General features: G+C 39.1%; 1 protein-coding gene across 1 annotated transcript in view; it reads left to right on the top strand.

Moving 5' to 3' along the window:
• The first annotated feature begins 5,233 nt into the window (after positions 1-5,233).
• Positions 5,234-17,477, top strand: part of LOC146501606 (disheveled-associated activator of morphogenesis 1-like) — a 28,929-nt gene continuing 16,685 nt past the window's right edge. The window contains 2 exon segments of the mRNA XM_085134346.1: positions 5,234-11,017; positions 15,666-15,974. Coding sequence (XP_084990472.1) covers positions 15,768-15,974 — 207 coding nt within the window. The 5' untranslated portion in view covers positions 5,234-11,017; positions 15,666-15,767.

The raw sequence follows: 17,477 nt of genomic DNA, 5'->3' as shown, positions 1-17,477 counted from the left end.
TTTCACTTTTCAAATACAGAAGCTACATCCATATTTTATATAAGGTCTGTTTTATCGATAGTCTTTGAATTTAACAGTAAGTTAAATAATTAACTGAATCATCATTAAAATGTCAAAACAATCAAGATGATGCTGTTCTACATGTTTCACAAGTCTTTTTTTTTTTTAATACTTAACAGAAAACTCTTACTAAGTGACTGACAAATTTCCTTTAACCCTCTGACCCTGTTCAAAATCACTACCCTTTCAGCTTGTTCGTGGCCAAAAGTGGCCACCTACAGATTAGGTCTGTAATTTTTATTATTTTTATGTTTTTTTGCCATTTTTTTTGCATAAAGCTTTTAAGTAACTTCAGTTCTTTTCATAAATATAAAATTATTATTACTTTTTACATTTTTAACCCTTTAAACACCAGTTTGTTTGTCCACTGCACTAGCTGGAAGACAACCTCAAATCTCGCAATTTTATATAATTGCATTGCTACTGAAATTTCTTGTATTATTAATAGTAGAGTCTGGGGCATGTAATTGATCCACATCAACATTGATTATAATGCATTGTTATTTTTGTGCAGGGAGAGCAAAAACATAAAAACTTCCTCTCAGCTTGTTCGTGGCCAAAAATGGCCACCCCTTGTTTACGTTTACAAAATGCTATAAAATTCATATATATTAAGAAAAATTCCCACTTTTTTTGACATGATTTTTTAGATTAGCACCAGTGCTGTTCATGAAAATCAAAATTTCATTCAAATTCATAATTTTAACCCTTTAAATACCAGTTAGATCACATAATCCTAGGAACTCATAAATGGAAAAAAATCACAAAACCCCAATTTTTTTCCAAATAAAACATGCCATCTGATTTACTTTCTAACCATGATGGAGGTTAGATGCATAGCAATAATTAACAGTATCAATGACTTTTATACATCTTTGTTTTTTTGTGCAGTGACAGAAAAACATAAAAACTTCCTCTCAGCTTGTTCGTGGCCAAAAATGGCCACCCCCTGTTTACATTTACAAAATGCTATAAAATTCATATATATTAAGAAAAATTTCCACTTTTTTTGACATGATTCTTTAGATTAGTACCAGTGCTGTTCATCAAGACCAAAATTTCATTCAAATTCATAATTTTAACCCTTTAAATACCAGTTAAATCAAATAATCCTAGGAACTCATAAATGGAAAAAAATCACAAAACCCCAATTTTTTTCCAAATAAAACATGCCATCTGATTTACTTTCTAACCATGGTGGAGGTTAGATGTATAACAATAATTAAAAGTATCAATGAGTTTTATGCATCTTTGTTTTTTTGTGCAGTGACAGAAAAACATAAAAACTTCCAAAAATGGCCACCCCCTGTTTACATTTACAAAATGCTATAAAATTCATATATATTAAGAAAAATTTCCACTTTTTTTGACATGATTTTTTTAGATTAGTATCAGCGCTGTTCATCAAGACCAAAATTTAATTCAAATCCAGACTTTTAACCCTTTAAATCACAGTTAAATTACATAATTTAAATGATTTACAAAGGGATAAAAGCATAAAATCCCCATTTTTTTTTCTAAATAATACATGCAAACTGATTTATTTTCTAACCATGATGGAGGTTAGATGCATAGCAATAATTAAAAGTATCAATGAGTTTTATGTATCTTTGGTTTTTTGTGCTGTGACAGAAAAACAAAAAAACCCTCTCATTTTGTTCGTGGCCAAAAATGGCCACCCATGTTTACGTTTTCAAAATACTATAAAATTCATATATATTAAAACATTTTTCTACTTTCATTGACTTGATGTTTTAGATTAGTATCAGCGCTGTTCATCAAGACCAAAATTTAATTCAAATCCAGACTTTTAACCCTTTAAATACCAGTTAAATTACATAATTTTAATGATTTACAAAGGGATAAAGAGATAAAGGGATAAAAGCATAAAATCCCCATTTTTTTTCCTAAATAATACATGCAAACTGATTTATTTTCTAACCATGATGGAGGTTAGATGCATAGCAATAATTAAAAGTATCAATGAGTTTTATGTATCTTTGGTTTTTTGTGCTGTGACAGAAAAACAAAAAAAACCCTCTCATTTTGTTCGTGGCCAAAAATGGCCACCCATGTTTACGTTTTCAAAATACTATAAAATTCATATATATTAAAACATTTTTCTACTTTCATTGACTTGATGTTTTAGATTAGTATCAGCGCTGTTCATCAAGACCAAAATTTAATTCAAATCCAGACTTTTAACCCTTTAAATACCAGTTAAATTACATAATTTTAATGATTTACAAAGGGATAAAGGGATAAAGGGATAAAAGCATAAAATCCCCATTTTTTTTCCTAAATAATACATGCAAACTGATTTATTTTCTAACCATGATGGAGGTTAGATGCATAGCAATAATTAAAAGTATCAATGAGTTTTATGTATCTTTGGTTTTTTGTGCTGTGACAGAAAAACAAAAAAACCCTCTCATTTTGTTCGTGGCCAAAAATGGCCACCCATGTTTACGTTTTCAAAATACTATAAAATTCATATATATTAAAACATTTTTCTACTTTCATTGACTTGATGTTTTAGATTAGTATCAGCGCTGTTCATCAAGACCAAAATTTAATTCAAATCCAGACTTTTAACCCTTTAAATACCAGTTAAATTACATAATTTTAATGATTTACAAAGGGATAAAGGGATAAAGGGATAAAAGCATAAAATCCCCATTTTTTTCCTAAATAATACATGCAAACTGATTTATTTTCTAACCATGATGGAGGTTAGATGCATAGCAATAATTAAAAGTATCAATGAGTTTTATGTATCTTTGGTTTTTTTGTGCAGTGACAGAAAAACAAAAAAACCCTCTCATTTTGTTCGTGGCCAAAAATGGCCACCCATGTTTACGTTTTCAAAATACTATAAAATTCATATATATTAAAACATTTTTCTACTTTCATTGACTTGATTTTTTAAATTAGCACCAGTCCTAGTCATGAAAACCAAAATATAATTCAAATTTAGATATTATACGCTTTGAACTGGGTGTGATTCCCAATCAGCCAGAGTTCACACCCAGTTTCACACCTTGGCTCAGGCGATTAGAGGATCATCAGGGGGTCCCTTTGTCCCCTCTGGGGGGGGGGGGGGGGGGGGGGGGGGGACACTCCCACCTTCTTGCCATATTGCCAGAATAAATGGTCTGGAAGCTGTTAGGTTGACTTACAGCAGTAGCAACGTCTGCACCTGCATAAACTCCAGGACACGTTTACAAACAGTGTTTGTTGTTGTTTGCGCTGCAGCTGCAGGTTTGAACTGTGCAAAATGTCCTGTGATTGGGGTTTTTTTTGTTTTTGTTTTTGTTTCTAGAGTTAATATTTTGGGTATGGTCTCTTTTTATGAAAAATACAAGAGTAAAAGTGCTTTTCACATGTGCTTCAAAGCTAAGTTTGACTGGGAACCTCAAAGCTCAATATCCTGCATCCACAGGAATTCACTGCAGCCTATGTAATGTTTGATGCGTCATTATTTATTCCAGTCTATCTTGCAAATACATGTTTGTGCTGCAATGTCATGCACAAACACAAACTATCAGATCCTTAAGACCAAACCTATGTCAAAATTGTTTCATTATATTGGTCCATTGGAGTGTGGTAACCCATCAACCCCACCTAGTGGAAACCAAGAATATTACATGAAATTGCTTGCTTGGCAGAAAATGGGCCAAGGATCTCATGTGGTAGAAAAAATGAAAAACTACAATTTTCATGTGTTGAGTTTAGAATGAAAGCAATTTTACCTAAATTGCATGCTATAGTACTGCCAGTAACAAGGAATCAAAAAAGGTGGTTATAATGGGTTTCAATTGGCCAAAAATGGCCACGATCAGTAAAACGGGAACAATGTGGTGTATAGTGAATATTATTGACATTATTAAGGAGCTGATGTTGAAAAATAAAAAATTTTAATAAAATGCACACCTTTGGAAAGTTTCATTCCATTTGCATTAACAGAACAAAAATGGTTGAAAACCGAAAAGTGAAGTGGCCACCGTTGGCCAGGTTAGAGACCAGAGGGTTAAGACTTCAAATTTTTCTGACCTCACTGATGGCTCACTATTACTTTTTTACGTTAGTGAAGGTAAATTCCTGTCACACTGTGTTCTGACTGTATGTGCAATTGATTGTAATTTCATGAAAGTCATTCTCAGAAAATTCCATATGCAATTTTATTACTTTGGTGTCTGAACAAAAAAAGTCACAGTGTTGCAATTCAGGAATGTTTATGGATGCTGGATTTTGTTAGGCAGTAATTAGCTGAGATGCACTCATGATACATGTGCAGTAAATCATGTGGGAGTGTCTGACATTGTTTAGATTAAAATTCTTTGGGATGTTATCACTGTTTCGAGACTGCAGTGTTGCATATACTGAAGGTGTTTTATTAAACACAGGACTTCAGAATAATGATGAGAAGCAGTTCAGCTCTTCTGCTTTCTTTCGTTTGGACATTGCTTCGGACATTGCTTCATTCCTCCAGCATCCCTGGCACACATGAATAGCATCCTTCTTCTCTCCCTGTCACATATTTCCACCACACATAGCCTTCTTTTCTTCCTACAGCTCTTCAAACAAGCCCTCTTCAAGCAAACCCTTCAAGAAGTTGTTCACAGCCGGTATCGGTGGGGGGGGTGGGGAAGCGAGCTGGGCGGTGGCCACGGCCCGCCTGTATCCTATTAGGACTAGGAGTGTTGAAAAGGGGTGTGGCCTGGAGCCAGTAACATCTGTGCCTCTCCCTCTGCCCCCACGGCATTCTGCAGAGAAAGGCAGAGAGAAGGAGGCTAGGGAGGGAGAGAATACGAAAGAAGTACTCGCCAGCCAGCTGGCTGTGTGCATGATCTCAAGCAGCAGCTCGTTCCATGTACGGCGAGTTTATCCCTTGTTTGCCCTGCAGCCGTCACAGAAACACATCCTCAACCTAACTGGGATTTTCCTTTGACAGCCTCTGTGAAGGTACTTATTAGCCACTTAAACCCCATCCAGATGACTTTGAACCTGCGTGGACTACATACCTTGTGCAGGAAATGCTCCACTGCATGCTGTGTACAGGCATAGTTTTTTCTGTCGACAGTGCAGAAAGCTGGATACTGCAGTGAATTGAGGATATAAAGGGAATGCCAAGAGCACAACAGAGGCAAGCTCTCTCCTGGACAGGGTAAGACAAGCAAAATGCATCTTCCAATTCTACCCTATAATTAAACGAATGCAAGGAAAAGGAGTGAGGAGCCGAAGCCGGCTATCTGCTGGCTGAAATGTTTGAGTGTGGACTGCATGTGACCGGGAGATAGTTGGAGGCTATCAGCGTGTGAGTGAGGGGAGTCGGGGCTGCTGGTGTGCTTTATCATTCCCCAGAACACAAGCTGGATTGGATTCCTCTCACCAATACGTAGGTGAATGTGTCACGTCTGTCTAATTAAGAGGTGTTGGTGCAGAAAAACAGTGTTGCCGTAGTAACCGAGGGGGAAGGGGAGGATGACAGGTCGCTCCTGCCGGGCCCCACGGCTGATTTCACGGTGGGAGAGTTGTCCTGTGTATGCGGGGAATGCCCCATAATGACAAGGCTGCTCTGGAGATAGGGTGAGGTGCTGGTAGAAATATGCGCTTACACACACACAGACACAGTGGCTACAGGGTGCTACCTCCCACCAGCTTCTCTCCCTGGTTTGCTGCCCATTATCAGTATCAAGTGAGTAAGAGAGGGAGAGGATGGCATACTTTTTCCATGATGGGAGTGGAGTGCAGATAATCAGGTCAATGAAAGCAATGTCACCTTGAGCGTGGAGGGGTCCGCTGATTCTCCTCGCTCGTTTCCTGCCACTGCCCATCCTTCTCAGATTCCAGTCTCACTTCTGCAGCCTCTCTCGAGAGGCTACACACTACACATCACATAAATACTATATAGACTCATGGATTACAAAAGAGTAGTTGTAATTTTGTGTGGATTTTACAGTGCGTCTGGGTGATAGCAAGCTAGATTTTAACCCTGTAATCCGTAATGGTTTTGTTATTTGTTTTTGTCTGATGAATTAGAGCGACAATCCTATTTTCTCCCTTATAAGCATCCAGAACAGATTAAAAAGGAGGGTAATGTGCACTGGAAGGGGCTTACATTAAATCACCCTCCCACCCAGCTTGCACTGGTCACCCACCGCTCTGGTTGCCATGGCAACTGAGGAAGAGGTAGGGATTTTTAAACGGCTGCAGCTCAGGGTATCCTGGAAAATATTACAGCGCAGTCCCCACCCTGTTATTGATGATCTGTGAGGTTGTACATTTCATTACTCAGGAATAAATATGTGATTGGTGTTGGACTGTGCCTAGCTGTGGCACACATGAATCTTTCTTTTGCAGTACACAGAAAGATCACGATGACAGCTAGCGGTGCCTTATAAGGACCGCTAGCTGTCTTTCAGACTGGGGGATTTATATTTGTACTCACCAGTTGTTTATTGCTTGCTGTTCTCTCTTCGATCTCACTGCTTATTTACAGTGATGCAGTTGTTTATGATACTGATGCACACGTGGGAACTGTTTCAGAGATGGCACTGATTGTCTGCCCTTGCTGCTCAAAATTGAGGGCATATTGATCCTCCAGTTTAATGATTCTCAAGCTCTCGACCTCTGCATGCCTACATACAAAAGAGCTAAAGTACTCCTTCATCCATTGGCCAATCAGTTCTTTTCACAATAAAATCATTTCTGGGAATGCTGTAATTTTCAACTTCTGAGCTGTCACCAACATTTAAAATAACAATTTACTTATTTTTATTTATTTATAATGATGTCAGTGATGAGACACAGTGTAACCCCACCTTAGTGCATTGCTTTGATTTATTACATCAATACTGTGGATACAAATCACACTGGTGCATTAATAAGGGCATGAAGTGGGTGTAATGAGCGGCTTGTTTTATATGCTATTTTTAAACTGCGCGGTTCTTTTTCCTTTTATCTTGAATGTAGTCGATAAATAGAATTCGAGATGACAGCAATGAAACTCTGGCATGGATACTGTCGCATGTTCAAGTATTTTCCATCTTTGTCCCGAGTCTAACCTCCATGAAAGCCTGACCTGTTCAAAAATGCTAAGATCTTAAGAGTGGGGGGTTGAAGACTCTGTCTGCAGAACAAGTTTGGCAACCTTGCTGGTGGAAAGTGCAGTAGCCTTTTAACCTGCTTTTTAATCTCTGTCCTCCCAGCATTATCTGTACACTCCCAGTTTCTCAAAGTATATTTTTTGCTTGTGTCAAAATATGGTTTGGTGAGCATCCAGTCAGTTTCCCTGTTGGAGTTTCTATAAAGGAATACAAGCTTGTATAGAACTAGAGGGTACCACATGTTAGATTCACCAGTGATTTGAATCTTTCCAAGACAACAGAATAACTTGGTGATAAACAGCTGCTTATCATCACTGGGTGTGCACAACGCTTTGTTCATAAAATAATGCTAGACAAAACAGGTCAGGTTATCACAGTCTTCTAATCAGATATTCACTTACAGAGTTTATTGTTCACACTTTGTTAGTCAGCCTCAATGTGAGTGTATACATCTTTCTGTTTTTGAAAGTAGTTGTGGCTTCAGATGCATCATAGACTATGACTAGAGTACTGTCTCCAGAAGTGTGTGAAGATCATGAGCCTGTGTACTCAAAACAAACAAACAAAACAATTAGATTACCTTTATGTAACATAGGTAATCGAATTTGCTGTCTCGGAGTACAGAATAGCATTTACTTGTATTGTTTACCATTAGTTGTTATATCCAGGGTTATAGCATTCATATGGATCTAATTTGCCTTAAAGAGTCCACTGACAGATTTTTTTTTTTTAAACAGTTTTATTTGTGCACATAAGCATGTCATCATAAAACAGGAAAAACTACCGCAGCAATAGAATCACATTACATTCCTTATGGTCACAGTCCTGACTAACTTTGAAACATTAACTTTCACTACTTCAAAGTGCTACAAGAGCTTTTATAACCCACAGCCCTGTAAAATGACTGTAAAGTGTATCACCCCATGGAAGAATCGCTTCCTTTGTCTCTGTGTTATCCCTTTCTCTTCGCTTTGCGTCTCTCTATGTTAATCCTGTAATCTGAGAGCCACTTCAGCACTGCTCCCTCAGCCATGTGACATTAATGCTCCAGAGGCAATGCCTTTGTCATATCTCGACATGCAGTCGTGTAATTTAAATGCACATGAGCACAAACACATCAGAGCAGATAGCTCTGCTGCTGTAACACTGCAGCTTTGACACCGACTTTCTGATGGCTTTCCATTGACTGGCAGCCAATGGACACCGGTTGATTTTAATCTCCATTAAACCTGCCAGTCAACATTTCTCTCACGGCCTAGTTATTTTCTGATAAGTGTCCAAGTTATCATCTGTTTAGTCATTGTGTGCTCGGGGTGCCATTAAGTAATTGGCACAATGATAGCTATGTATGGTATCCAACTGTGCAAGATACCACTATGCCATTTGTACCACATCTAAACCAGGGAAAATTAGTCACAAACCATTTAACATTTCCTTCTTGCTAGGAGAAAAACCTTAGCAACACACACACTAAAGCTACATTACAAAATGTTATTATGTTATTAATGCCACTCTTAATGCTGTTAATGTTGTGACTGTGACCAAATGTGCCTCTGACGTTGAATCATTTTTCATTTGCACAAGTTGGGCAAGGTGTTGAAATACTGGTTTGATTGCTGGTTAATAGCTCAGCAGCTCTGGGCTAAGGTTGTTTTTCGGCAAAATTACTTCCTCCAACCTTATTCTATGTCCTCAGCTTCATTTGCAGCTGTCCATACAAATCCAAAATATTTTTGTCAGTGGAGGGCACAATAATCCTTGGGCTTTTAGTTAAGCATGTTGCAGAGAGTGCACTTGGCAAACCATGAACTGTGCCTCCAGTATCAGTGGAGCAGATATAGTTTTCAAAAGAAATGTTGCTGTGTACAGCAGCATCTTATAGCTGTGTCCATGACCTGTAGTTGCTTTGCATTGAAAATACTTTGGCAAGATGATCATCAAATCGTAAGTCTGATCCATCCCAAATCCTAAATCAGTAAAGAAGATTAAACTTCTGTGCACCAAATACCTTTCTGCTCCGCCCATAACACTGCTACAGCTATACCCTGTATAGCCAACCGTGCTTCTACCAGCTGTGCCATTTTTTTTTTTTCACAAACATCTGATGAAATTATTTGGGCTCTCTTTAGATGTTGATGCAACAGATGTTTGTGGGTTAGTGGAAAGACATTGTGTAAGAACAGCATTATACTGATGCAATTTTTCTAGGAGAAATACTATTTTGATTAACACCCTGTACACACTGTAAGGAGTTCAAGAACACTGTTTGATGGATGTCCCTGATGCAAGGAGAGATTCGATGTTTCTCTGAAGGACAGAAGGGTAGATTATAATTATATTACATATTGTTATCCTGTTGCCAAATCTCCTCAACTAAATCAAGGTAGACGACGTACAGTGCTGCCAAATATATTCTGTGTATTGATTCTGAGTAGAGCCTTAATACATATGTTGTTCAAGGTTTCCTTGGCCTTACCAAAGAAACACAGGAGAGATTCTCATCTCTTTCAGCATGAATGCAGCCTGTGATTTAGGTGAATATTATTCACTGTACAAATCAAAAAATTAAAACTACATCTCAAAGCTAGAAACTCCTGAGAGATGCCAGCTGTTGCAGAAGAAGGTATTTCACACATCTGTTTTCAATACACTGCTGTCCACTGTGTTCTCTTTCCAAGGTTGAATTCCTTCTCCAAGTCAAGCACAATCTGGGTTATTAGCATCGGCTTAAAGTTGACCTCTTATTGTGTGAAAATTAAACAAGGCTACTGATTTATAACAATTAATTTTGGATCGACTTCTGTACCTGTCAATCATGTAGCATCAGGAAAATCTGGCACACTGAGCCTTTTACGGTTAACGGCAGAGAATCCTAAAGAGGTTAATAAACTGACAGAACAAAATCAACAAAGAAAGATGTGACAGCTGGATGAAGTGTCAGGTCATCCTTAAATTCTTTAGTTTTCCCTGCACATGTTTAGTAACGTGAGCCTCCTTGTGTTTAGCTTAAGATGCTCTTCTTACTTCTGCCTTTTCTCCAGTGGACCTGACAGTTGTGCAGGTTTTAATGGAGAGGTCTTGGGCAGGCACCATGGGCGGGCTCACACTCACTTCGCAAACACTGGGATTGTTTTTACAGTTTGGACTCATGCCAGGTCACCCGCCAAACCACATGGTCAAGAAAACAACGAGACTATCCACAGACAGAAATCTCCTTTACACAAAGAGAGAAGTGTTTGTTAGGAAATGGGTGGGCGGATCTAATTATTGGATGTGTATGAATGAAGGAGTACAGAAGAATCTGGGTTAATCTGTATGCATCTGCCTACAAAAGGCATGATGTTTCTCTGTTAAAGTCCACGACTTGATTTATTTCAGGATGAATAGCATTCTTCTTGATCATATGAACAATGGGACTGCTACATGGCACCACCATCAACTTTCAGACTCTTAACATTTCAGACATACTACATGGATAATTACTGGATATGACCACTAATTTGGCTGTTACTTCTTGGACAGTTAAGATCAGTTCAGCTGGCTAGGCTGTACGTGACCTGTAATTAAAGATAATCTGTTGCTCCCTCTCAGTTAGAGCAGGTGACAGTGGAACGTGTTGTTGTGTGGGTGTTGTTCAGGGTCACAAGACTCACCTGGCTATGAGAGGAATGTTGTCCTGTTGCAACAAGCCTCCGTTAGGTTCGACACCTTGACCGTCTGACAGACAGCCTCCGGGGACTAATGTGAGCGCACTCAGGTCTCAGAGGGTAAACAATTCCAGCACAAAGTCTTCACAGACATCAGATGGTCTCCATGTTCAAACACTCCTGGTGACCTTCTTCGCATGGGTGAGTCGTGGCATATCCTCTGGCTACTGTAGCTGGATGGGGGGGATCAGCTTTGTCCCACTCTGGCTCACAAGTTTAAACAAAGTTTAGCTAATGGAAAAAATGGGCAGCTTTGTGTACTAATATGGTCAAAGAAGCCTTTGAAAGGCTTCTTCCCTTCATGCTAGAATAGATGGTGAGTGTGAAGCCAAGCAGCTGCTGCCGAGGCCTCCAGTAGTCAATTTAGAAAAGTCAAGGATGTGTCAAAATAAATATACTATTCAGCGTGTTAATAAAAGAGAGCTGCTATGTACTTTATCCCACGTGTGGCCATTTGGCCTCAGGCACTGTGTATTTCTAGTGGTACTGTATGCTTTTCATTCACTCTGTTGTATATTTCGGTACGTTTGCTTTCTTTCTTTTTTTTCTTTAGAAAAGAGTGATTATTGTTAAAGTGGAATACATGTTATGACTAGTATTGTTTGACAGGTTGTCTAGTTAATTGTAGTTTGTTGGCTTTCAAGAGCAAAAAGCAGTGATGTGGACAAGTATCTAGTGCTTCGGATTTGTCAGAGTAGCAGTTTGTTATAAACGCAGTCTGCCTTGAGACAAAATTTTAAAAAACAATTTGTTTAAAAGTTAAATTATATCTTATGTTACTGCTTGTGTTAATTATATCTCTTTTAGAGGTTTGCTCCTTTTGTTGTTGTTAGAATCGGCACATCTTAAAGGAGTTATTTGGTGCTTAAGAATAAAAATAATAGAAGGCGACAAATTTTTCTGGTGGTTGGAAAAAGTTGCTGACATCCTTCATTTAAAAAAAAAAAAAAAAAATACTGCTGCTGCATAGAGGAAACCCATATGAACCAAAAAGTGACAAAAATGGGACAGTGATGCTATCGGGCCCTATTTAGGTTGACCAAAGACATTGCCATAGGAAATGCCCTCACTTTCTCCTTTGGAAGAAATAACTAGTTTGTTTCCTCGGCTCGCTGAGAATAGCGACCCACAATCTTCGATTACCGCTAAGGACGTGACCTGACCAGACTAAATTTAAAAATGCTTCACACTGAACTTGATGCATTCAGTCTGTGTGGAGCATTTGACTTATAGGAAATCACTGGAAAAGGTCAAGTGAACAGGGTTATAATCTGCTGGACTATTCGTCACCACGACAAGACGTCCAGACATTTCTGCAGTTCAGCACAACCTCTGTGGTTTATGATGCTGAGCCTCACACCACAGTGTAGGGACAGTGTAGAGATATTTTTGTGGTATGCTCACGACAGCATACTTGTGGATATCTGGACATCTCATCTTTATTTCCCAGACAGCAGATATGTCCTTTGTGCACTTGATTTCCTTGTTGAAGATAAACCATCGGGTTGGCGAGCACACTCTGCAACTTTCTTCTCTCTTTGTCATGTTTAACATGATTATTATACTTGTACATGTGTTCCAGGTTGTTGGGGGGTTTTTCGGGGGGGGGGGGGGGGGGGGGGGGGGGGTTCCTAGTGAGTTTTGATGTCTGTTTCTCTTTTAAAATCTTCCCTTATGTTTTACTTTGAGGCTTTAGCAACAACCTTAGCATCTGTCACCCTTGGCTGAAAGCAGAGAGGCAAATGTTTCAAGCACAGTTCAGGCTGGTCACAGGTCAAAGTACAGTCTGAGTGAGATGACTGAAGGGCTCTGGTCTTAACCTCCTAAGACCCGAGCTCTTTCATGGCATGCATTTTTAATTTCTCTTTGGTATTGGGGCTGACTGGGACTAGGGCTGGGTATCGTCACTGATTTTTAGAATCGATTCAATTCCGATTCACAAGGTCCAGAATCGATTCGATCCACGATTCGATTTAATTCGATTCGATTCACTTCGATTTGAATATGGGAAATTTTGACAGTCAGAAATATTATAATTCAGATTAGTACATTTACATATTTTTGTATCTATAAAAAGGAAGCTGACACACGCAAGACTTTATCAAAGGTGTGAGCGTCACAGCAGATGCCTTTGTGTCAAAGTAGCTGAAGATAAAACACAGAAACACATGAAGGTGATTTTTCCTGGCCTGGGATTTTATAAAAATATTCTGCAGTACATCAAAAACGAAAGAAAACCATTAATCAACATATGAACGTTACCTCTGAAGTTACAGCGGTTTTATTAGAGACATGGCTAAGCATTTTGCATTTTGCATAATTTTAAAAATTTTAAATTTGTTCAGCATTGAACGGCAGAAATTAGGTTTTCTTTTCGGAAGTATATAAAACAGGAAAAAAAAAAGTCGGCCGATAGCGCTGTAAACAACGGTAGACTTGTGCGTAACAAGCAAGCGAATAATGCAGAAAACCATACAGAGAGAGAGAGAGAGAGAGAGAGAGAGCTGTGCATCGTGGTCGAAGCAAAACAGTAAAAGTAAGAGTGAATACATGGCGATGTTTTTGTGAAGCGTAGTTTGGATCCTCTTTTGCTGCTGGTTCGGTCAATATTGTTTGGAGAGACATCAAACTAACAGCTTTAGAATCAGCGCATAAAGGAGGTGAACACAAAGCGCAGACCCGCCGACAGATCAGAATCAGCGGGCTGTCGGCTTTCCGCCCCGACTGTGAGAAATTCGACATCTAACTGATTCTGATCCGCGGGCTGCACTGTGTGTTTAAGTCTTTGTGCAGAATCCGTGTTCCTGCTCTCATTTACTGTTTTAGCTGTTTGGTGGTTGTTGAAATTTTGTGAGATTTCACCAGAGATTCTGGCATTTCGGGCAAAATAAATTTATATTAAAAAAATCGATTCAGGATTTTAATGAATCGATTTTACGTAATCCAAGCCAGAATTGATTTTAATCGATAAATCGATTATAAAAACCCACCCCTAACTGGGACCTGATGAATGTAAAAACAAAGAATTACCTGATTTTATTTTTATTTTTTATTATTTTTCTGTTTTTACCTGATTTTTGCTCCTGAGAAAAATGAGATCCACATATGAAGACATTCATTTGAAATTTTGATAGAACAGTGTCAGTATAATGTCCTTGTAAGTGGATATCAGGCCTTTGTAGAGCAATGTATTTTGGTCCAGGCAACCCAAAATGTGATGTCCACATATGTGGAAACCAGGTCCTAGGAGGTTAAACAAGACTAAAGATTTAAACTTTGAAAGTTTAGCTGTTACAGATTGTCCCTCAGAGCCAGCATTTTAACATCACAATGGCACTTGAGGAAGTGTTGGGGAATTTCCAAAGTCATCAGGTTTTATCTTGTCATGATTATTAAAATTTGGACAAATCTGGTAGTTGGATATTTTTGTCAGAACCAAAGTAGTCAAACAGGAACCTAAAATATACTGTCTCTAGTATTTGGGGGGAGGGGTTACTTAAATGATCCCAGATTTGTATTTATTTATTTATTTATTCATTTTTTAATAATCTTCCTCTTGTAAAACTTTCATTGAGACGGTCGTCAGCAATGCTGCTCGTTTGGGACAGCTGAACTCTGTGTATTTTTATCTGTGATAGATGGGCAGGCCAGATAGTTGAGCAGGATTGTGCACATTTCCTACGTTACTGTGGAAACTTACAGCTGCTACAGACCAAACCAAATGTGTAGCTTGTACTGCAGCAGCCAGAAAGGAGAGTCACTTGATTGGATCATCAGGAAGATTGAACCATTGTATATTCCAGTTTGACATAGTCTCTAAATGTTTTAAATCTCCCCCATCATTAGGTCAGTATGCAGAGTGATTTGTACAGCAGCTCGGAGATTAGTAAAAGGCCTGCTTTAGCTTTTCCCCCCTCACTGACCAAACCAGTCTCTAAAGACCAGAAGGTATCACACACTGCTCGCCACGGTCATTGTAAACACTCCCTTCTAATTACTACTCGTTAGATCTTCAGAGCAAAGCCAATCCTGAATAGGAGGGAGTGGACATGAGAAGACCTGAATTTTCTAATCCAGTCAAATTATCTTACCCCTTTCAAGTGTCACACTCTCATTGCAGGGCTCTATTGAGTAAATGATATAACCGAGTCTTTTGGGGGCAGAGGACATTGTACTTGCCTTTCAAAAATCATGACCCTACCTCATTAAACATTAGCAGAATCAGAGGTTCATGTTGTAGTACAGTACAATTGTGGCTGGAAGCTTGCTGTGGTTTAATTGAAGAGAACAGAAATTATCAGTCTTTGTTTTTAGCACTTTTCAAATTGTTTGTCTTAATTGTGTTTTATTCTTTTTGAAAAGCCAGTTTAACTATGCAGCACAATGGGGTTGTGGCTAGCTCTGTTGCCTCACAGTAAGACGGTCCTGAGTTTCCTAAGCTATACTGAGTTTGACTCCACCATCTGGCCAAGATCTTTCTCTGTGGCACTCTAACTGGGTACACTGGCTTCCTCCTTCAGTCCAAAAACAGTAAGCCACTTTTATGCAGTTAGTTGGTTAGGTTAATTGGTGATTCTAAATTGCCCACATAAAATTGATTTGAATGTGAGTGGAAATGGTCGTTTGCCTCTCTGTGTTATCCCTGCGTCAGATTGGCGATCTGTCCAGTGATAGCTGGGATAGGATAAGGATAAGTGGAAGAGAATGGATGGATGGACAGTTTAACTAATGTGGTCAATACGTCACTCTAATTTGGTCAAGACTCACTGTCCCCTATTTGTGTCTACAGTGCTCTCTGACGGAGGCCAAACTCTGAGGTGGAGGAGGCTGTAAAGAGGTCCTGAAGGAGCCTCCCACCCTCCCTGCCTGACCAGTTAGACATTGGATCGCCATGCCTCCTCGGAAGCGTGGTGGGGGTAGCAGTGGTGGCGGCAGCGGCGGTCGCGGCGGCTTCTCCGCCATCTTCTGTTGTTTTAACAACAGAGACCATCCAGAGATCACCTACAAACTGCGGGATGACTTTGCTCTGCAGTCCATGGAGCCATCACTGCCCATGCCGGGAAATGATGAGCTGGATACCATGTTCGCCGAGTTGGTGGTAAGATACTGTTCCATTTTGTTTTTTGACTTTTGCACATCTAAACACTTACAGAAATCAGTAGGTAATCCTGATGTGTCTTATTCAGGATTACTTACTGGAACTTTTATTGTCATGAAAGTATTAAAAGTAAATAAAGGTTTCCAGCAAGTTTGAATTCCAGCGCTTCTTTAAAATAAAAGGCCAGTACTTAGCACTGTACCACTGGGCCACCATGGGATAATTATGACCTTTAAAAACCACCCTACCATACAAATCAAGACAATTTACAGTGAAATACTTGAAATATTTTCCAAACTGACTTCAGTGGATGTTTTAAATTGGCTTTAAAATATATTCTTACTACATTGTTTACCCTGTTACATTTTAAGGCATTCCCAAATAAACTGCCACTTCCTCCCTGTTTAAACTTACACTAACTTGTGAATAACAGGGCCAGACTGCTTTTCCCCCCCCCCCCCCCTGTCTTATTGTCACTTCTAATTTGTCGTGCCCTCCTCTCTCGCTCTCTCTTCTGGCCCCGTTTCCTCTCTCATGGTTGCCACAGTAATCTAAGCATGACATTTTTGCACATCAATAGGCCTTATTCAGGAGCTCTTAATGCCTCGGCCTCCTCCATCTGCTAATTGCTTGTTTTTGTCTACCACTCTTTATGAAGACATAATTGAGTACGTTGAGTGTAACGACAAAGAGGCTTTCAGTTGCTCTGTTTACTAGAAGAAAACAGCCACGTGCTTTTCTTTTCACCCAGTATGAGCCACCATGTGCTTGTATAATCAGAATGGGTTTGCTGGGGGGAAAAAAGGCTCATGTTGGGGAAACAGATTTTGAACATCTGCTCTGTTACGATCAGACTCGACCTTTGAATTTGAAATTTACTCTGACAGTCAGGTGAAGCTACTTTTCCTATCATGCGTTCATACCCAACATAAAACACATACATGCTTTTTATGATTTAGGGAGTAATTGAGTCATTTCCCCAAACACACGTGGCCCTTTTACTGAAGACGTCAATAGGGACTTGATCATTGCACATATTGATTCACCAGGCCTACATTCTTTAGCAAATGAAACCCCCCAAAGGCACGTCCCATGATGACTACTTGTCATTAAAATATTTTGCAATTATTCTGTTGGGTAAACTGCGTTAACATAATCTCTATTTGTTGCTTAAATGTCAACTAGAAAACAATCATCTTGTGTTTACACATATTTAAAACTGCCTGCTATACCATTTCTCCTGGAGGTAAATTGCTCAACAGCCTTCCCATAACTTCCACTGCCTCTTTCACATATAGTCATTCAGCTACAGTTCAGCACAAAAAACCCATAAATTCCTCAGATAAGTTACAGATCTTGCTGATAATGTCTCAGTCAGTTTTTTTTCCCTGGTATTTAGTCAGACGCTTCCCAAAAGCACCCTTTACGCGCCTCTGTGAAATGTCTTTTATACATTGTGACACATGTTGTTTCCAGATGTTTGTTACCACATGTTGAGCAGGC

The sequence above is a fragment of the Neolamprologus multifasciatus genome, chromosome 15 (genome assembly GCF_963576455.1).
Source record: "Neolamprologus multifasciatus chromosome 15, fNeoMul1.2, whole genome shotgun sequence".
In the NCBI taxonomy this organism is placed as follows: Eukaryota; Metazoa; Chordata; class Actinopteri; order Cichliformes; family Cichlidae; genus Neolamprologus; species Neolamprologus multifasciatus.
This window is presented reverse-complemented; position numbering and strand designations above follow the sequence as displayed.